This window comes from Vitis vinifera, chromosome 17 (genome assembly GCF_030704535.1).
Source record: "Vitis vinifera cultivar Pinot Noir 40024 chromosome 17, ASM3070453v1".
Taxonomy (NCBI): domain Eukaryota; kingdom Viridiplantae; phylum Streptophyta; class Magnoliopsida; order Vitales; family Vitaceae; genus Vitis; species Vitis vinifera.
The window spans coordinates 5,669,262-5,691,055 of NC_081821.1; the positions used below are offsets into that span (position 1 = coordinate 5,669,262).

The 21,794-nt window shown below is 35.4% G+C and overlaps 3 protein-coding genes across 4 annotated transcripts; all 3 read right to left on the reverse strand.

The window, feature by feature from the left end:
* Positions 1–2,960: 2,960 nt before the first annotated feature.
* LOC104882326 (protein BREAKING OF ASYMMETRY IN THE STOMATAL LINEAGE) lies at positions 2,961–4,589 on the reverse strand. The gene is made up of 5 exons (XM_010665194.3): positions 4,368–4,589; positions 3,891–4,216; positions 3,681–3,776; positions 3,422–3,582; positions 2,961–3,314 (listed from the first exon to the last, which is right to left on the reverse strand). The coding sequence occupies exons 1-5, from the start codon at positions 4,579–4,581 to the stop codon at positions 3,206–3,208; spliced, it is 906 nt and encodes a 301-aa protein (XP_010663496.2). The 5' UTR covers positions 4,582–4,589; the 3' UTR covers positions 2,961–3,205.
* Positions 4,590–4,653: 64 nt separating this feature from the next.
* Positions 4,654–5,797, reverse strand: LOC100268098 (dirigent protein 22). The gene has a single exon (XM_002266789.4). It carries the CDS (start codon positions 5,324–5,326, stop codon positions 4,790–4,792), a length of 537 nt encoding a protein of 178 aa, XP_002266825.1. The 5' UTR covers positions 5,327–5,797; the 3' UTR covers positions 4,654–4,789.
* A 108-nt stretch (positions 5,798–5,905) lies between these two features.
* LOC100245778 (D-aminoacyl-tRNA deacylase) lies at positions 5,906–20,030 on the reverse strand. 2 transcript variants are annotated; one of them, XM_002266696.5, is made up of 9 exons: positions 19,688–20,030; positions 19,286–19,466; positions 19,019–19,161; positions 17,308–17,371; positions 17,003–17,055; positions 11,068–11,123; positions 8,695–8,769; positions 8,109–8,297; positions 5,906–6,269 (listed from the first exon to the last, which is right to left on the reverse strand). In XM_002266696.5, the coding sequence occupies exons 1-9, from the start codon at positions 19,910–19,912 to the stop codon at positions 6,182–6,184; spliced, it is 1,074 nt and encodes a 357-aa protein (XP_002266732.2). In that variant the 5' UTR covers positions 19,913–20,030; the 3' UTR covers positions 5,906–6,181. The 2 variants fall into 2 exon arrangements, with proteins under 2 accessions (XP_002266732.2, XP_019082176.1); XM_019226631.2 differs by having other exon boundaries at positions 5,906–6,297; positions 19,688–19,981.
* Between the last annotated feature and the right edge of the window lie 1,764 nt (positions 20,031–21,794).

Here is a 21,794-nt window from a genome sequence, read left to right on the forward strand (position 1 = left end):
TAAGTTTTCAGTATTTAGCAACCGTCAAAGATGTTCTCTTTTAAATTAAAATAAGAAAAATATTTTAAATTATGTGTGGTGTGAGAATTCTTTTAAAAATGAAAATAAAAAATTATTTTCAATTATATATACAATGATTTTCAATTTATTTATTTTTCATTCACATTCTTATTGATATTTAACATTCAAATGAAAACAAATAATTATTCCAATCTTATATTCCTATATGCATTAATTACCAAATTCATTCACATTTAATGAGAAATAGGAACGGAAACAAAATTTATATTCTTATTTCCAGTTCCATATACCAAACGTTAAGGTTCTTGAAAACTCATTACTTCTTTTTAAATAACATAATTCTATTTATATTTATAAAAGATTTTCTAGAATTATGGAGACTTATGAAATTATAAAATATTAAAGAGATCCTATTTAAAGTCAAATATAGAAACACAATTTTAAAATCAAATATCAATTCAAACTCAATTTTAAAACCTACCAAAGAAAATTTAAAATAAAAAAGGAAAATATAAACTATTCTTTTCTTAGTTTCTTGTATTAGTCATTTTAAAAATTTGACCAATCACAATTACATACTTACATTTTACGAATCTAGCAATCTGAATCCAAATTTGATGAAGTGTGAAGTTGTATTAAAACGATTATGGTATAAGAAAGTATATTAAATCTAATTAGTAAGAAACAAACAAAGTTAACTAATAAAATGCATTACCAATTCTCTATTAAAAAAAATTCTAAATATGTTTTATAAATTAAAAACTACCAAAACAATATCCTTGGTTTTTCTATGAGAGAAATTCAGCTTGTTACCTTTAAAAATCAATTGTGACATATAAGTTAAGTCTGAGTGATTTTAAAGTCAAAATCATATCATTCTGCATAAAACTCAAATTGTTTTTACATTATAGGCGGTTTTAAAGTGAAATTCCATTCCCAATCTTTTAAACACTAACTTCTTAAAGTGAAATGGAATCACTTTAGCCCTTTCAAATCATTTTTGAAATCATTCTTGGCCATGATTCCCTTTTGAACTCCTGCTTAATATTGATGAAATCTTGGCTTGACTTTTACCACTTATAATGTGATTATATGGTTTGTTAGGGTAGTTGAGGGGTTCTCACATGTACATTCATTTTTCTATAAAGAGGTTGGGTTAGAATAAAAGAGGTGGAGGACCATTCACATGGTATAGGCTGGACCAATCTTAGTATTGGAAGAGTGGGAAGATCAATTTTGGGTTTAACTTAGAGTGTTGTACCAAAATTAATTTCTAATGTCTTTTCTATTGTTCTAGGCAATGGTGGAATAAAAACATCAAATTCTTCATAAAATAAGCATGTAGTAGAAGAAACTTTTGAGATTCTAAGGAAAGAGAAGTAATCCTTTTGGTTGTAGAGGCAGAGCCCAAAAGAGTTGCAATGAAGGAGATTAGCGAGTGTCAATGGAAGAAATTATGTGGAGTTAGAAATTAAGAGAAATCTAGCTAAAAAACAGAATAAAAACACAAAATTCTTCACAAAAGGACCAATGCATAAAGTAAAAGAAACTTTTTTGCCAAAGTTAGAGTAATTAGAGAATGGTTAGTTGAGGAGGTAGAGATAAAAGGAGTATTTAAAGCCTCTTTCAAACCCTTTGAAATAGGAGAATAAAGACCTAATATTAGTAGGATGAACTTTAAAGCTCAAAGACGATGATTATAAGAGCTTAAAGGTGTCTTTTTTGAAGTAGAAGATATTGACCGCTTATCCAATTTGTGTGGGGATAATGCTCATGAGCCATATGGTTTCAATATAACATTTTAACAATCATGTTGAGACTTTGTAAAAAACAAAGTGACAAGATTTTTTAGGGAGTTTTTTAACCAATGAAAATCCCAAAGAAGCTTAAATATCACTTGCTTTTTGTGATCAAGAAAGGTGAAGTATAGGACTTGAAATATTTTAGTCCTATTAGCTTAGATAGGAGATCGTATAAGCTTCTAGTAAAGGTCATGGCTAATATGCTCCAAAAAAGGGGTGAGAAACTAGATTTTATTTTTTAACACGCTTTTATGGAGATTAGAAAATTTTTCTATACAATTCTTATTACCAATGAGACCATTAATTTAAAGTTAAAGAGCACCACTAGTTGGGTTATTTTCAAGATAGATATTAAGAAGATGCATGATCATATCATTTGGGACTTTTCAATTATGGTCTTCATTAAACTGGGTTTTGGTTAAAATGGGCTTTGGTAAAAAAATAAATTAGATAAAATAATGCATATTTATGACAAGATTCTCTATTCTAGTAAATGGGACCCTTCTAGTTTTTTTGGAAGCTTCAAGGTTCTAAGACAGGGAAATACCCTTTTCTCCATATTTATTCATTTTGGAAACAAAGGCTCTTGGTAGAATTCTAGGCAGGGTAGGGAAGTGGGCTTTATTTTGTGCTTGAAGGTGGGTGGAAGAGGAGGGGAGAGGATAGAAGTATACCGTCTTTTGTTTGGAGTATATAAGGTGGACTTTCATGTGGTCTGAGAAACTAGTCTCAGATCATTCACACTACTGATAATGTTCAATGTTCATATAATCATATATGGGGGACCTAACTATGTTGGCTGCACTGCAGTGCTGTTTTTACTCTAGAAGGTTATTAATCTGGCCTATTTTCATCTGATCAAACCCGAGCCTATTCATGGGTCATTTTTAATGGTCATTTACAATTCTTTCCCATTTTGAAATTGACTGCCCATAAAGCACCCAACAGGGAAAAGGCATTACTGTTAAAGACAATTCTTTACACTTCCACAGCTTTCCAAAACAGCCTTTCTCAATAAAGTTCAAAGTCAAAATGCCTTTCTAGGAGATATTGTGAAAGCGATTTCAGATTTTAAATTTAATTTAAACTCTCTGTTTTCAGAAAAATACATGATCAAAAGGTCAAACTGTGCCACAGGAGCCATATATTTATACATAATCTCAAGATGTTCTTATACTAAAAACCCATTTCTGCCTTCATCGAAATTTGCTAGTTTTATGAGATGGTGAATTTCCATGAAACAGGAGGAAGAAAAAAAAGGTGGGGTTTGTGTCATAATAATGTCAGAAAAATCTCGGACCATTATTAGTACCATGAATCATTAACATGGGTACTTTCTTCATCTCCAGTCCAATCTCAGTCCAAAAGGATTTCCTAGAAAGTTAGAATCTACAACAATGAAAGCCCAACCCCCTGGCCTTATGTTTCCTTAATTGCAAGTCCTCTGATTTTGGCATTTGCACTGGACTCCCAATCCCTTCCCACCGCAGCCTGCATATTTTCACCAAATTCACAACCAACCCCCTCAATACCAATGCCATGAATTTTGCATTCATTCTAATTCACATTAAGGACAGAGACAGGCGGACTCTACTTACACTGGGAAGGCAAAAGAACCAGCACTGTCGTCGGATTGATTTGAACTGCTTGATTCAATGGACACTGTCCCACAATCCTCAATCTCCTGTATCTTATCTCCCCCTTGGATTTCATCTGGTGGGGAACCGGGATCCAAGTATATGCTCTCTTCTTCGTCCCCCTGCAATCAGCAATAAAATTAGTACTTTTCTCTTTAAATTATGCTTCAAACATGCAAGCACATATCAATAAGGCAATATGACAGCAAGGGCTCTTCACCTCTTTGTCGTAGATGATATTATCTCCCTCATATGATGGATAACTATCCTCACAGCCATAGCTGTAATCTCCTTCTTCATCCTCGCCATAATTGAGCTGTTTTTCCCATTAAAAAGAAAGAAACCATGAATTGAAGTTTTGTTTTTCCTTCATTTTTTCAACTTGGCAAAGACATCAAACGTGAGAATGAATTCAGAGTTTGTTGCTGACCTTCCTACTAACAGGCCTTGATGAACTTCTTGATTCTCTGGTCATGCAGTTGATATGATCAGATGCTCCGCCCTTCCCATCCTTTTTCACATCAAAGGTTCCATCTTCTCCAAAGCAGAAGACTATATAGTCCTCGTCTGCGAATCTTGGCCATCTCGAACCATTGATGCGGCCGCTATCGTCTTCTCTGCTGTCTAGAGATTGTTTGGGACTACGCATAACTTGCGTCCGTCGGGTGCATCTATTAGTATTATAACTTCCGGTCTCCACAAACATATCTTCAGTGGACGCTTGAGGCAGTGAAGAGCAGGCACCTTGTTCTTCTTCTGCCAAAAGAAAATATGGAGGAAGAAAAGATTCATGAATAGGCTGAAATGAGAGAAACAAAGCAAAGCCCTTGACAAAAATTCTTGAGAAGTTGGTTGTGGAACAACTATGAATACAATTGGAAGCAGATGAAATTTGTTTTTGGTTTACCTAAAGAAAAACGGGAAGCGCAGAGCATGGATGTCCAATCCCTTATCCGCCATCTCACTGGACTTGTGATTGTCCATGGCGTGCACATTCTTTTTCTTTTGTATACCAACAGGGGAAAGAGAGGAGACAGAAAAGCTGGAGAGTTGAGAGGGAAATGGGGTTTGAATTTGAAAAAGTGAAACCAAGAAAAATGGGAGTGACAGTGATGATCCATAATGACATGAATCAGTTATGATTCTCTATATGCTTAACGAGGGGAGCAGAACGTGGAGACATAGATGGCAACTGCCTTTTCAATACCCTTATTTTGTATTTCTGTTTTACCAAACATATTTCGTATCACAATATATATGGTATATATCACTGCTACAATATTTATTGGGGCTGCGACTAACAAAAATTATAACATGTAGGTTTAAAGCTTAATAGTGAATCAAGGTCGCATTGTATCCTATCACTGCATCCATTTCATTCATGGAGTAGGTATGTGCCAAGCAGTATCCGCTAGCTAGCCGGAAAATCCCGGTTCCTCCAACAATCGGCATCTCCCTCACTTCATTCATCACCGGATTCCGGCCCACCACGCTAAATGAGCTCCCATTATAGCGTCCACTGACAAATCCATATGTAATCGTCATGAGGAGGCTAAACTCATCCTGCTGTGATGCCATGGCGTAGATGCCTTGAGCGCGCCCCATCAGCGTGGAATTCATCTGGGGTGTGGCTGTGAGCGGGTCGTCTATCACATAAATGGATCCAAACGTGGATGCAATCCAATTTGAGCTCGTGGAATTGGTCAACTGGCCAGCAACCTTGACAGCAGTCGGGTTCGGGCCACTGACAATATCATGCATGTAGAATTGGATGTTGGTGACCTTCTTCTTCTTCATGGCCTCTGTGGTGCAGGAGGAGGCCACAAGAAATGCAATGAGAAACACAAGCCTGCTTGTCATCGCCATGGTTATGGAGTCTAGAAGTCTAGAAGAAAGTCTGTTATGGGAATGCAAGTTTGGTGAGAAGAGAAACCCTTTATATACAAAGAAATTGGCTTTGGGCTGCCTAACCTCTGCAAGATTTTCAAACCTGTGGAAAACTGTTCCCTGTGAATCACGCCTAGAATTTTGGCTACGTTCAACTTTTCCAAGCCTGTTTGAAAAAAATACACGCTTGCCAATTTTCCTGTGGTGCACCGTGAACTGACCAGCTTGCCCGAGGAGGAAGTTAGTTGACTACTATTGAAAGTTTCCAAGTCTACAATGGTATGAAGACATGGTAGCAAAGTCGGTCATCTCAGAGACTTCTTTTTATTACTTCTCTCATGAGCTGGAATCTATTTTCCTGTGGTGCACCGTGAACTGACCAGCTTGCCCGAGGAGGAAGTTAGTTGACTGCTAATGAAAGTTTCCAAGTCTGCCAATGGTATGAAGACATGGTAGCAAAGTCGGTCATCTCAGAGACTTCTTTTTATTCTCTCATGAGCTAGAATCTTGGAATATATGATGACACTTATTTAAAGGCAAAGAAGGAAAAACTAGAGAGATGCAAAAGAGAGAACATTTGACTTCTTTCCCAGAAATAGGCATGCATCTTCTGCGTAATTTGTAGCATTACATTTATTCTCTATGCTTGAATTTGAAATTTAAGTAACTAAATTACAGAGTAGAAACTGAAGATCATTCCTGATTTGAGCATCTAAGACAAGTAACTTGAAGAATCTTCAGCCATCATCCTTGTGATAATCAAAATATAACTTCGGTGCATAGTAGTAAAACAAAATTGATAAAATAATCTATCAGCCGTTTCTAGCATGACAATCAGTAGAAGTCACCAGGCTTGCCAATCTTTATGTTCTGCTCTGTCAAGAACTCTGTAATGGCATTTTTCTGCCAGCTTTTGAAACTCCTGCACTCACCAATAAGATTGGCAATATCTGTGAGAGAACACACGAAAACTGATAAAAAAAGAACCTATATCAAAAACAAAAACAACCAATCATTGTCTCCCAACCCAACCACAAAAACCCCAAAAACCCAAAAACTAAAATGTTAGAACTTGGTCATAGTGAAAGATCGTTCTTAAACCTGTGGGATAAATAGGATCATGATAACTTGCAATCTTTATACCAATCCTGGGACCTGGGAAGCCTATCTTTCAGTAAGTTGGAACTGTTCACATCCTCAGTGTGGATTATCTACAGGTATTTGGGAGAAGAGGTTGCAGGATATGGTCCAAGAGGCATTTTTATTTTTTTTTTGATAGATAAACACACAAGGATATATTAGATAAAGGGTGCTTGAAAGGCGACCCAGAGCATATAGGGAGTATACAAGCATCACCTAAAAACAGGAAACAAAAGGGGCAAACACTCACCGGTCCAAGAGGCATTTATGCCCACCCCATTGTACAAAAATGTGATACCCATTTAAAAGTAATAAAGCAGCTTTCCTTAGTTACAGAAAATTTTATACCCTCTCATCAATGGAGTTACGGTACTAGAAAACTCAAACTCACAGTTGCCTTGGGAATGAATTTTTTCTATTGGTTTTCCTTTTTCCTCATAAGGCTTTTGGTTGCAGATGAAAACTACAAAAATCTAGACTGGTGATCATTAAAAACAAATGTGTTCACAGAATATGGCAGTTTTTCTTATAGGAATTCAAAAGAGGTGAGTGAACTTACCAGAATTTGATTAAGGAAAACAAGTTCAGTAAACACAGTTGGGGAGATGGTTTGAATCATTTCATGTATGCTTCTTGTTCTCTACAACTCTTTTTTTGAAGGGGAAGGAGATGCTCTAGCAGTTAAAGTTTATATAATAAATGATAATGCTCCTCGAAAGCAGAAAAGAAGAATCGATTGGAATGCATGTTATGTTTTCCTTGAAGACACATTTCTACAGCAACTGAGACCCTTGCAATCAATCTGCTGAGAGACAGATTCCATATTGTTCGAACAGATTGACAGGGTAGCCAACCAAAAAACTAGAATAGCTTTGTTTAGCCAAGTAGGTTCTGTGTGATTCCTTGAGTATTTGTCCCAACTTCACTTCTGGGATGCTGCTTTCTCATTTATTTCATAGTATGTAATTACTTAAAAAATAAGTATGCTACTCACATTACTATCCGATACTGCAAATGTACAAAATTTCCTAAAATAGGCCAGATCTAAAAACTAGTTCATTATCCAAAAGGAGAGCAATGGAATGTATGTAACACACTTCTGTCAAGAAAATACACCTAACAAAATTTTCTAAATTATCCTTCTTGTATTTTAGGGGGACCTTGACTCCCAATCACATTTTCATAGGATTTCTCTATTTATATAGATTCAGGCACTAGCTGTATTTATGCTTTATTTGATTGTAGTGTCTTTCTTTGAAAAAAGATGAAAAAAAAAATTGTGCTCTCATAAACTTATAAGGATTGATTTTAAAGAATGGCTGTTTGTCTAATTATTTCAGGGGCGATTTGTTTGTATACTTCGTGTGTATTGTTTTCGCCGTTTCTAGGCATTTCTAATACAAGCTCTTATTACCTATTTAAAAAAACTTATAAGGATTTCTTTGAAAAGAACATAAGGTTGAGATCTCATTATGGGTAGAGATTGAATTGTGTCTTATAACATCCCCAGTGTTCTTTCCTCAAAAAATCTCAGCAATGAAATCAAGCATTAAGGTAAACTTGGTTGTCAATGTATGCAATATTCAGATTAAGCAAAGATTCTTTGACAGAAATTACTAACTTCTGATCAAGGTGTGCTAGAACTTCTCCGCCTGGAAAAGATGATTTAGTAACCTCATATGCGACTTTAATAGCATGTTTCCAAGTTCCACCAACATCCTTTGCATTTCCCTGCGCTTTTGATTTCCCAGGATCTTCCATTGGCAAGGCATATCCTGAAAGCAGATGGCCTACCCAAACACCATCATTCCTGAAAATAATTCAGTAAAAATATTAGAAACCATGAATTTTTACGATGTGATGTTTTGGCATCTAAACATAATGATCTCTCCTTTGTAATGAGGGCCATTTCTTTGTAAAGATTATAATCATATTTACTTCAAATAGAAACAACCATGGTGATGCATGTATTTTCTTCATTCTGGAAAATAGCATGCCTTCACTAGAATACTTCAAAGGAAATTTTGCACTTTAACTAAATGAAGGGTAAGTAACTGAAACATGGTTTTGAATTAGAAAATGACCTTACATCCGCATTAGTGGCGTCTAAATGGATATCAATTTAGGATAATAAGCCTATCTCAGTAGCTTCTTGTACAAATTTATTCAATGAAAACTGCAGTAGGAAGCTCGTAAGTGTAACTTACCGAACAATATCCATATGTCGAGGTGCATAATGTCCACCTCCAATGCCAAGGAGAACTTTGTTATTACCATCATTTCTGCAACATTAAAAGGTCAAATAAAGCTAGTGTAGAGCTTTCCAATTGCCTAGATACCAACATCAGTATCACAATATGTTTCAGATTAAAAATGAGAAATCATATTGCAGAGTCAAAACATGTCAAGTGTACCAACTGGTTCAAACAGTTATCAATAAGAGAAATAAACAGAAAAAAGGCAATCAGGAAAAGTAGAGAACTGGTTCATACATAATGATGCTATAGGTGAACATATTATAAAAAAATTCTAAGTGAGCTTTGATTTAAAGCTGCAAATCTGTAGATCAAGTTCAAAGTTTCAATTAGAAGCAGATATATAAAGCTGAAATGAACCCCAAAACTCCTAAGATTTGGTCAAAAACTGAGACTCTTTCATATGAAATAAAGTCATTTGGAAATCCAAAGCCCTGACACAAATAAAAGGCATTATATGGCTTGTGGAAAATAAGACAAATACCAATGATCTGCTTTTGGTGAGGATGCCCTATGACCCCTAGCCTGAAGTGGTTTGTCAGGTGCAAGGGAATTGAGAAATCAATTGATCAGGTTTTTTTTACATTACCTAATTTGCCAATAAAGAAAAAATGGTTACTGTGGAGTAGTTTGTTCAAACTTGCTGGGATTGATTAAGTTCCATCTAGAAATGTCATAGAGAAGTTGACCATTTCCCCCAAGGTTTTGAGAGACTCCCTAGAGGCAAGGTTCTATGGCTTATAGAAGCTAGCCTCTACAAGGATTTTTGAAGATAGAGGACTTCGGAGATAGCTTGGAACTTTTTCCTTCTCTTCTTTTTATGGTTTTGCTAGTGAATCTTTTTGCAGGCATCCCTTTGAGCCTTATACTACCATATGGGAACCTAGTGTGCATGATCACAAGGTTGTTTGAGGAGACACTTCGTATACAATCATCACGTTCAATGGATCTTATTTAGTTAAATTTTGATGGCGAACACAGGGCAATAATGTTTGGAGGATTGCCTAGGGGTCATTTTAGTAGTGTGATAAGAGCCCTCTCTAAACCTGAAAGAGAGGATTTTGCTAGTGAGGCAAAGATTTTAGCCCTTTGGAGGGCCTGTTGCAGACCATAACTTTGGATTTTTTCAATCTCTTTATGAAGGACGCTTAGCTATTGTCATATCATGGGTAAAGAAGAAAGAAAGGGGTGAAAATTCAATGGTTAGCTGCATCAAATTATTGATAATATTTCAGAGTTAGGTCATTCCTTTTGTCAGTTCCTCACATAGCCATCATGAGGTGGATAGGCAAGCAAAGCTTAGAGACAAGTATTTGGTTTCTTAGTTGGGGACTTTTTTACCTCTGTGAGTTGTATTTAGTGATGTTATAACCATTTCAGTTGTGCAGTAAATCTACTCTTCTCTTCCCTTGTTAGATTTGGTATTCATACTTGATGAAAGATTACACATCCTTCTTGTTACTTCTCCAATATTAATGGAAGTGTTTTTTTTACCCATTAGGCTGACGCTGTCTAAAACAACAATTTTTTATAGGCAACCATTTCCATATCCTCCTCTAGTTGAATTCTACTTGATCAATTGAATAATGTATCTAAAGCCTAACAAATAGTATGGTAGGCAAGCACAATAAAACTTGTAGTTGCCTTTTTGACAGTTATGTGCACTTAACTCTTTGTTTTCAACTCTATGGATTCAGAATGTGTTTCATACTGATTTTTTGTTTTTCAATTATTCTTGGAATGCAGCATTTCATCCACTGAATTATACTGCTCACACTAACTCATATAGGAGCCAACTGATATGAAGATCAATAACAGTACCTTGACTGTGGAGGCTTACATGTAATCTTCACATGAAAGACGTCACTGGAAATATCTTTAAGAAAAATAGGCTTTTAACAGCCATTAAAAATAATCTTTGGCAGTCTATCTTGGATGTTATATTTGAAGGGAGGAAAATAATGGTCAAATTTTATGCAATCTCAACAGCATAGAATTTATTTCAATTCCCAAAATGTCCTCATTCAACTTCACGCAAAGATCATGCCCACTTGCTTATAAAATCATTTCAAGACACAAATTGCTTAAAATTATTGAGAAACATCATTCTCGAATTCCAAACCACACCCCCCACCCCACTCTCGTGACAAGAAACAAAGAAAGATAGAAAGAAGAATGGACAAACGCATACACAGAAACACTTATCATTTGAATTTAACTAGAAGGATTATTCTCAATATTTGCATTCTAGACATACGCAAAGCGGTTGCTTTAGAAGAACCGAGAAATAAAGTCTACATGCAAACTTGGTTAAGTTGATCATACCTGTTCCAGTCTCCCACTTTAACTCCTCCCCCAAGGCCCAGTCCTTCCCAGATTAGCTTCAATGATCAGAACAAGAAATGATGATTTAATTAGCAACCGAAGAAACTTAAGCCGTGTGATGAAATTTCTCACATTATATTTACAAATTTCCCCTTGTCACTTACTTTTAGGCTTTGGCATAAAAAAAATATAAAAAAGAACAAACAATAAAAGAACATATGTTTTAGGTTCACAAGAAACAAAAATTAGTAGTAGAACAAGGAACTGAGCATATACAATTTAATAAGGAAACAACACTCAATAAGCCAGAATGATGAAATAGGACTTTGTTTAGCCATCCCCAGCTGCATATACGCATATACATGCATATACATCAAGATAGATACATATGTGTTTCCAAGTGTAGTGTTACACACAATAAAATAATGGAAATCTGTATTATAATAAAAATGTGATAGGTAAAGTACTTAAGTACAATCATCTATATTAAGTATATTCAAGGCAATTAAAATGAGAGTGGATCATCTATTTCATTTGGTGAAATTTAAGCGAAATTGCTTCTACCATGATTCATTATGTTAAGGAAGATAGCTCAATTATATGGTAGCTGAAAAGGCACTTGTAGATATGGTCAAATAAATCTAGATCTCATTTAGTTGGAAAATGGGCTTTAGTAGAACGTCTTGTTGGGCTTTGTGGAGCCTAGTTTTGTTTGATCCGGTTTGACGACCCGACCCGAATAATATTGCATGACTTTTTTAATGGGAGATTTATTGAGGCCTGTTGGGCTCGTTTAGCCCATTGTGGAACCACCCTTTGTAATTAGGGTTTTTTAGTATGGTAGTGTTGCCGTGCTATATATATATAGAGAATATTGTAGCCGCCAGGTTGTACCCTGTATTCTTCCCTGATAATAGTGATATCCCTGCAACTCCGTGGACGTAGGCAAATTGCCGAACCACGTAAATACTGTCTTGGGTGTGTGATTGTTTTTCTTTGGCGTGTGTTTTCTCTAATTTTTTTTTTGTTTCTCATGGGTTGGGAATTCGGTTTAATTCCCTACAACTGGTATCAGAGCCTAGGGTTAGGTTTGAGTGGGAGCAATGGCAGAGGAAGCAGGAAAGGCGTCTGGAATAGAAAAGTTTGATGGCACAGACTTTGCGTATTGGAGGATGCAGATTGAAGATTATCTCTATGGGAGGAAATTACATCTGCCTCTTTTGGGGACAAAACCTGAGAGTATGAAGGCTGAGGAATGGGCGCTTCTTGACAGACAGGTTCTAGGAGTTATTAGGTTAACTCTGTCTAGGTCTGTTGCACATAATGTTGTAAAGGAGAAGACCACAACAGATCTGATGAAGGCTTTGTCCGGTATGTATGAAAAGCCGTCCGGAAACAATAAGGTGCATCTGATGAAAAAATTGTTCAATTTGAAGATGGCAGAGAATGCATCAGTAGCACAACATCTGAATGAATTTAATACAATCACAAATCAATTGTCGTCTGTAGAAATTGATTTTGATGATGAGATTCGTGCTCTGATCGTCTTGGCTTCTTTGCCAAATAGTTGGGAGGCAATGAGGATGGCAGTAAGCAATTCTACGGGAAAGGAAAAGCTCAAGTACAATGATATATGAGATTTAATTCTGGCTGAGGAGATTCGCCGAAGAGATGCAGGTGAAACCTCAGGATCTGGTTCTGCCCTAAACCTTGAGACAAGAGGCAGAGGTAATAACAGAAATTCAAATCAGGGTAGATCAAATTCCAGAAATTCTAATCGGAACAGAAGCAAATCTAGATCAGGCCAACAAGTACAATGCTGGAATTGTGGGAAAACAGGTCACTTTAAAAGGCAATGCAAAAGCCCTAAGAAGAAGAATGAAGATGATTCTGCTAATGCTGTAACAGAAGAGGTACAGGATGCATTACTTCTTGCAGTAGACAGTCCACTTGATGATTGGGTTTTGGATTCAGGAGCTTCGTTTCATACCACTCCACACCGAGAAATCATACAGAATTATGTTGCAGGTGATTTTGGTAAGATGTATTTGGCTGATGGTTCAGCCTTGGATGTTGTGGGTCTGGGAGATGTTCGGATATCGTTGCCCAATGGGTCTGTTTGGTTACTGGAGAAGGTTCGACATATTCTTGACCTGAGGAGGAATCTGATTTCTGTTGGACAACTTGATGATGAAGGACATGCAATACTATTTGTTGGTGGTACTTGGAAGGTTACAAAGGGAGCTAGGGTATTGGCTCGTGGAAAGAAGACTGGCACTCTGTATATGACCTCATGTCCAAGAGACACAATTGCAGTTGCTGATGCAAGTACTGATACAAGCTTATGGCACCGCAGACTTGGTCACATGAGTGAGAAAGGGATGAAGATGTTGTTGTCAAAAGGAAAACTACCAGAATTGAAGTCCATTGATTTTGACATGTGTGAAAGTTGCATCTTAGGAAAGCAAAAAAAGGTGAGCTTCTTGAAAACTGGCAGGACACCGAAGGCTGAAAAATTGGAACTAGTACACACTGATTTGTGGGGGCCTTCTCCGGTTGCATCCCTAGGAGGTTCAAGGTACTACATCACCTTTATTGATGACTCAAGTAGAAAGGTATGGGTTTATTTTCTGAAAAATAAATCTGATGTATTTGTAACTTTTAAGAAGTGGAAGGCCATGGTTGAGACAGAAACAGGTTTGAAAGTAAAATGTTTGAGGTCAGATAATGGAGGAGAGTACATAGATGGAGGATTCAGTAAGTATTGTGCTGCACAGGGAATTAGGATGGAGAAGACCATTCCTGGGACACCACAGCAGAATGGTGTGGCTGAGCGCATGAACAGAACTCTCAATGAGCGTGCTAGAAGTATGAGGTTGCATGCTGGACTACCAAAAACTTTTTGGGCTGATGCTGTTAGCACTGCAGCTTACCTGATAAACCGAGGACCATCAGTTCCCATGGAGTTCAGACTTCCTGAGGAGGTTTGGAGCAGTAAAGAGGTGAAGTTTTCACATTTAAAAGTTTTTGGTTGTATTTCTTATGTTCATATTGATTCTGATGCTCGTAGTAAACTTGATGCAAAGTCAAAAATATGTTTTTTCATTGGCTATGGTGATGAGAAATTTGGCTATAGGTTTTGGGATGAACAAAACAGGAAAATCATCAGAAATAGAAATGTAATATTTAATGAACAGGTTATGTACAAAGACAGGTCATCTGTAGTGTCAGATGTTACAGAGATAGATCAAAAGAAATCTGAGTTTGTCAACTTAGATGAATTGACTGAAAGTACTGTCCAAAAAGGGGGTGAAGAAGATAAGGAGAATGTAAATTCACAGGTAGATCTGAGTACACCTGTAGTTGAAGTTCGCAGATCTTCTAGGAACACTAGACCTCCGCAGCGTTATTCACCTGTTTTAAATTATCTCCTGTTGACTGATGGTGGTGAGCCAGAGTGTTATGATGAAGCCTTGCAAGATGAGAATTCAAGCAAGTGGGAGTTAGCCATGAAGGATGAGATGGATTCCCTGTTGGGGAATCAGACATGGGAACTGACTGAATTGCCAGTAGGAAAGAAGGCTTTACACAACAAGTGGGTATACAGAATAAAGAATGAGCATGATGGTAGCAAACGTTACAAGGCCAAATTAGTTGTTAAAGGGTTCCAGCAGAAGGAGGGCATCGACTACACAGAGATATTTTCTCCAGTTGTGAAGATGTCAACAATTAGACTTGTACTTGGAATGGTGGCTGCAGAAAACTTACATCTTGAGCAGTTAGATGTGAAGACAGCATTCCTTCATGGTGACTTGGAGGAAGACCTTTACATGATTCAGCCAGAAGGGTTCATTGTTCAAGGACAAGAGAATCTAGTCTGCAAACTGAGAAAGAGCTTGTATGGCCTTAAACAAGCTCCTAGACAGTGGTACAAGAAGTTTGACAATTTTATGCATAGAATTGGGTTCAAGAGATGTGAAGCTGATCATTGTTGCTATGTTAAGTCCTTTGACAACTCTTACATCATATTACTGTTGTATGTGGATAATATGCTTATTGTAGGGTCTGACATTGAGAAGATTAATAATCTGAAGAAGCAATTGTCCAAACAGTTTGCAATGAAGGATTTGGGAGCTGCAAAGCAAATCCTTGGTATGAGAATCATTAGAGACAAAGCTAATGGTACATTGAAGCTTTCACAGTCAGAGTATGTGAAGAAAGTTCTCAGCAGGTTCAACATGAATGAAGCTAAACCAGTGAGCACACCCTTGGGTAGTCATTTCAAACTAAGCAAAGAACAGTCACCAAAGACAGAAGAAGAAAGGGACCATATGAGCAAGGTGCCCTATGCCTCAGCTATTGACAGCTTGATGTATGCTATGGTGTGTACAAGGCCAGACATTGCACATGCAGTGGGAGTTGTGAGCAGATTCATGAGTAGGCCTGGAAAGCAGCATTGGGAGGCAGTCAAGTGGATTTTAAGATATCTGAAGGGTTCATTAGATACATGTCTTTGCTTCACAGGTGCAAATTTGAAACTGCAGGGTTATGTAGATGCTGATTTTGCTGGTGATATTGATAGTAGAAAGAGTACTACTGGGTTTGTTTTTACTCTAGGTGGTACAGCTATATCATGGACTTCAAATCTACAGAAGATTGTTACTTTGTCTACTACAGAAGCTGAGTATGTTGCAGCAACTGAAGCTGGAAAGGAGATGATTTGGCTACATGGTTTCTTAGATGAATTAGGTAAGAAGCAAGAGATGGGCATTCTACACAGTGACAGTCAGAGTGCAATTTTTCTTGCCAAAAATTCGGCTTTTCATTCAAAGTCGAAACATATACAAACAAAATATCACTTTATCCGTTATCTTGTTGAGGATAAACTGGTAATACTTGAGAAGATTTGTGAATCTAAAAACCCTGCAGACATGTTGACTAAGGGTGTCACTATTGAGAAGTTGAAGCTGTGCGCAGCTTCAATTGGTCTTCTAGCTTGAGGACAGGAGGATGAGTTGTAGGGATGAGGGATCGTTTCTTGGAGGATAGCGGTTTGATGTTGGTGATTGGACTAGTCTCCAAGTGGGAGATTTGTTGGGCTTTGTGGAGCCTAGTTTTGTTTGATCCGGTTTGACGACCCGACCCGAATAATATTGCATGACTTTTTTAATGGGAGATTTATTGAGGCCTGTTGGGCTCGTTTAGCCCATTGTGGAACCACCCTTTGTAATTAGGGTTTTTTAGTATGGTAGTGTTGCCGTGCTATATATATATAGAGAATATTGTAGCCGCCAGGTTGTACCCTGTATTCTTCCCTGATAATAGTGATATCCCTGCAACTCCGTGGACGTAGGCAAATTGCCGAACCACGTAAATACTGTCTTGGGTGTGTGATTGTTTTTCTTTGGCGTGTGTTTTCTCTAATTTTTTTTTTGTTTCTCACGGGTTGGGAATTCGGTTTAATTCCCTACACGTCTTTGGCTTTGGTTTTTGATGACTGGCAGGATGGTTAGAAAGCTAGCAGGATGAATATGAAGTGCATCAATTCTGCATTACAAATCCCACCACCCATATTGACCTTTAAAAAGTTTGACTTTGTGCCTCAAGAAGGCTGCAAAGAATGATTACAAACAACAAATCTTGAATTTCATAAAAAAGCTTCCAGCTTTTAATAGATTCATATGTTCTGCTTGTTCTGTTTTCATATATCGACCATTTTACCCAGACTTTTAAGGACTTCAAAAAATAAAATTCATAAAATCTACGTGATTGATATACATTGATGAGCAATGTTCATGCCTACTTTCAAGCCTTTTTAGGACAAACACCCTTAATATTAACTCTTGTAAAGAGAAAACATAAGATGGAAAGATGGGGCAAGAAAAAAAGATGAGATTTCATAAACATTTTCTATGCTCAGAAATAGATACCCAACTGAAGCAACCACTTGTGCAGCATCCTGCCTTTTCCAGTGCTCTTCTGTACTACCTAGAAAAATCAGAAGAAATCAATTTGCAGAGAATTACTCAATAGGGTCCAAACAATCTCCAATCAAAAAACATAAAGGAAAGAAAGCATGAAGGAAAGAAATGAAGTCCAGAGCATAAAACATTTAGGTTCCATTTGCCGCTCATTCTAAAGATACAATATCATAAATCAGATGTGAGAAAAAGAATATAATAAACATATAACATAGGACATAATTGACAAAGTTGGCATGATTAGGGAATAGAGATTTACCAATCTCTACAAACATAGTTGGCGAATTAATTTCAGGTCCATGATGAGTAGCCTCCAAAGTCACCTACATCACAGACGAATTATAGAAATTGATCTGTCATGCTTCAAATAGTTTTACAACAAAGAATTTATTTTTTTTGCTTTTTGATTATTATTATTATTTTTACAATAAAGAATACAATAATTGCAAGAAAAATATGCATGATTAAAAACTTAAAGGTGGGAATGCTAGGGGAAGGCATAATATATTGCATGAACCTTGCATGATCCTGAAAATTATATTACGATCTAAACTACTTCAGATGAAAAACTATTAAAATGTATTTAATCAGGCAAGTGAAAACAAAACCTTTATCAAATTGGATATAAATAGAACATGAGTTAAAGAAAGACTCATTACCAATAAAGATATTCAAAATTCTATTAAGATCCAAGGGTTAGTAAAGGTTTCTGTATACTCAAAATGCATTTGGAGAAAGCAGTTAGAGATTTAGTGAAAAGAAGTGCTTGATCACATAATAGACATCAAGGGAATGGAAAGGAAAAAAAAAAGAAAAAAGTAACAGGGTCAAAACAAAAAGAGTATTATTTTGAGATAGAGTGATGAACATGCAGCAAGGTCAACCATAATCATTTAGTTTTTTTTTTTATATATATATTTATAAGTAAAGAAGAAAATTTGTATTAAAAAGGGCTACAATCATTTAGGTTTTTGATTGGTAATGGACTGCCAACATTTCTTTCTTCCCCCCTTCTAGTTAAGATTAGGTTCCTTGGTGTAGGATCTTTGAAGGTAATCTGGTGCTTGGCAAAGAATAGCAAAGATTTTGCAAAACTTGAACTGTGAAGGAATAACATAGAATATAGAACAGCATTTACAAATAAATGGGCCTAGGACTGCATCAAAATACACCTGTAGAAGGCTTATATCTGGCTAAATTTCATGCTGTGAGATGTGAACTCAGTCAAGTCCTTGCTTATGTTTAGAGTAAAAATGTAGCCATCAAAAGCACTTCCCAATATCACTAAATCCTAAGAGGAGGAATGCTTTATGGAGCCGAATGCATGGCAACCAAGAAACTAACATGAGGTGCCTATAAAACAAAGACTGGAAAAATTGAATAGCGGAATAGTCAAAATAAGGTTTTAACACATTTAAGAATAAAAGTCAATAACCTAATAGGATCAGGAAACTAATTGGAAATTATGATGGTTTACATTTGTGCAGTTCAAATTATTAGAATCATCCAAGGGAGGACGTCAGTCAATGTAAGTTAAGTTGAATAGAATGACATAGAAAATGGTGCAGATAGAGTTACTAATGGGGCTTAAAAGGTGGGAACTTTGAAATGCCGATGGAGAACAAACCATTAACAAGGCACCATAAATAAAAATATGAAAGTGCTGAAATTTTTAATTCACAAAATACGAATCTTTTTAGTATGGGATGGTGAAGAGTAACATAAAATTGAAAGAAATGAAAGAGAACTTAAACAAAAAAATCTGCCCAAGCTAGGAGAATTTCAAACAAGAATAAGAAATAAATAAATGAAAATTTCAAAATGCACATCCACATCAAGGAAAGAAGAAATCAGGGCTACATAGCAACCCCGTTGAAATAAAATGTGAACTCACCTATAATTGCCTATGCATCCCAACATGAAAAAAAAATAGTACACAAACACATATAGTAGCTCCAGTAGAACAATACCTCAAATTCAGGAATAAGATTTTGTGATTGAGCAATTGTCTTCAAGAGCCTCAACCATGGTCCTATTCGAGGACTTGGAGGAGCAGCCCAGCCAGGCTTTCCACCTTGAGGTGGAACCTCATCATCACGTAAATGTGGTACACCTAAAAATGACACATCCCCAAAGGAAAGCACAACATTTTTCTTTCATTCTTTTGTTCAATTAGGCATTATGTCTAGAATTAATTCACCATACAAGTAATCAGTTCAGGGTGATTATAATTATACCAATAGGGTGAACAGTGAGCGAAGGGCGGTTTGAAACAGCAGTGTGCTTGCTCAGAAATATGGCCTCCTCCACAACCTCCCCTGTCAGCTCCTCCCAACGCTTGTCCAAGTGATCCTCACTTATAATGCTATTATCATGCTTTAACAGCCTCACTTCCCCGTGTTTGAAACTGGGTATTTCCTATCCCAACCAAAATTTTAAACAGGAAAACAATATTAAAATAAGATTAAAAAAAAAATCTGAAATACAATATCATTGCATGTGAATCCTGATAGGAAATAAAATTCCAATTAGAGTTTTGAAATTCTGGGGAAATGAAAAATGGGATGATATAAAGCTGGAAAGTGGGAGTAAGGGTTTGGACAGAAAGCGTGGATATGGAAAAAGGGGAGAAAAAAAACCTGGAGGGAGGGGCCAGGGAGCCAACCGGGCATGGCCAAGAGGGCGGAGGCAGGGCCAAGGGAGGCGGCGTCGGTGGTGGTAGCGACAACAAGGGTCACCATTTCTCCTTCTTTTCTTCTTCTCGTGGTGACTGCGGAACACGTCGTGGCCTTCCTCGTAGTCGTGCAGCTGGCTGCCCTTCGTAGTAGTATTCGGGGTGCGTACCAGCGGCCAATTGCCAACATATACCCTGTCCCAAAAAGTCGCAAAGGTACAACTCTTCGCTTTCACCGCCATACGTTTCATTTGTAGAAGGCCTATTGGCACCCGCAGCCGCAAATATGTTCCATCCTAAAGCAGTCAAGCCCACTGTCTCACGCAACATGTTTCGCACTGCCCCTTGTTTCTTTCCTTCTTTACCCACCCCACCTCATTTGTTTTTATTTTTTCTATTTTTCTGTTTTATACTTTTAATTTTAAAAAAATAGGGAAAAAATAACTGTCTTAAAATAAAATAATTAGAAGAAAAAACGAAAAGAGAAAAAAATAAAATTCTAAGAAATAAACTAGAAAGATAAAAAAAAAAATAGAATTCTGAGAAAGAAACCGACACCAGGATTTAAATTAGGATTTTTTGGTTATAAGATATGGTTTGCTTTTTTCCTAAGTAGGTAACCAAGTAGGAATGAGAATATAATTATATATTATTGTTTTTGTAATTTAATTTTAATAAATATAGATATAAATATCTATGGAAAAAATAAATTAATTTTAATTATTTTATTTTAAAATTTCATTTAATTGGTTGTTAAAAAAATTATAAATCAAGATGTGATAAATATATCATCATTTATTTTATATCATTGAATATATTTAAATTAAGTATATTATGATTTTAATATTAAATATATCTTCAAGTTGGACATATTATTACCATATGTTATAATATTATTATTGAATAATATTTAATGTAGTTTAATAATGAATGTACATTTATAAAATTCATATATTTTTTTTCACGTTGTATTATTATTGAATATATCAAGTTATTTAATAAAATAATTTTAAAATGTCGATTATTTAAAAAAAAAATCTCCAAAATCTTGTGATTTTATTTTCAATCATGCTACCTAGTTAAGATTATTTATTTATTTATTTATTTTCAATGATAAATGATTTATTTTATTTATTATCATTTATATTATGAATATAATGAATTTAAAGCCGTATAAGATTAAGATCTATTATTGGATAAGAATTTATATTTTTATTTATATTTTAAAAAAATCTAAAACATTATTTAAGTGATTTCTTTTATTGTTCATTAAATATGTCTTATGAGTTTATATTTTTTTAAATTTATATGATTTATTCTACAATTTTTTGAAATTCATATAACCAAAATTTATGTGAAAAATATGTTATAGTTTGAAGTTAGGCAATTTTTATTTTTACATTTTGTTGCAATCAAATTATGTAGAATAATTTATGGCGCCAAGCTATGAAAATGAATAATAGATATCATTTACATATTTTTATAATAAAAAAATTAATATTTCGTATATCTATGGTCGGAAGTTGTACATTCTAATTTTTTACAATTATATAGCTAATATATATATATATATATATAAAGTTATGCAAATATTCCATTTGATTGTAATAAAAAAATTTATAATTAGAAGTTATGACAAAATTATTCTCTTTTATTTTTATTATTAATTTATATTATGGGATTTTAGTATCATTTTTATTCTTATTTTAGTTTAGTTTTTTTTTTTTTTAATATTATGCAATTATAATTAAATAATATATGTAGAATCATATAAACAATAAATTCTCTTAGTTTGTAACTTAAAAGAATAATATGCTTACAATAAAATTTTAAAACTTGAAGCTATTATCTAATATATTCATATAAAAATTTTTGTACAACTCATAGTCTGATGCTATATAAATTTTATATATTTTCATAATACGAAATTATGAAAAAATTATGTGAAACTTTCGTTTTTTAATCACCAGAATTTTTAATTTGTTATAATTCAAATTTGATTTGATTGTCGGCTCACTATTATCTTTAAGTTATAGAAGTTGAAACTTCTAAATTTGTATATTCCATATTAT

Excerpts from the sequence above, each read along its gene's own strand:
- LOC104882326 (XM_010665194.3), bottom strand. The coding sequence starts at position 4,581 with ATGGATCATCACTGTCACTCCCATTTTTCTTGGTTTCACTTTTTCAAA. Across the intron at positions 3,777-3,890 it reads CAAGGCCTGTTAGTAGGAAG|CTCAATTATGGCGAGGATGA; the intron begins GTCAGCAACAAA and ends TGGGAAAAACAG. Across the intron at positions 3,315-3,421 it reads GGTTCTTTTGCCTTCCCAGT|GCTGCGGTGGGAAGGGATTG; the intron begins GTAAGTAGAGTC and ends GAAAATATGCAG.
- LOC100245778 (XM_002266696.5), bottom strand. The coding sequence starts at position 19,912 with ATGTTGGCAATTGGCCGCTGGTACGCACCCCGAATACTACTACGAAGG. Across the intron at positions 19,467-19,687 it reads TCCCTGGCCCCTCCCTCCAG|GAAATACCCAGTTTCAAACA; the intron begins GTTTTTTTTCTC and ends TGGTTGGGATAG. Across the intron at positions 17,056-17,307 it reads AACTATGTTTGTAGAGATTG|GTAGTACAGAAGAGCACTGG; the intron begins GTAAATCTCTAT and ends TGATTTTTCTAG.
- LOC100268098 (XM_002266789.4), bottom strand. The coding sequence starts at position 5,326 with ATGGCGATGACAAGCAGGCTTGTGTTTCTCATTGCATTTCTTGTGGCC.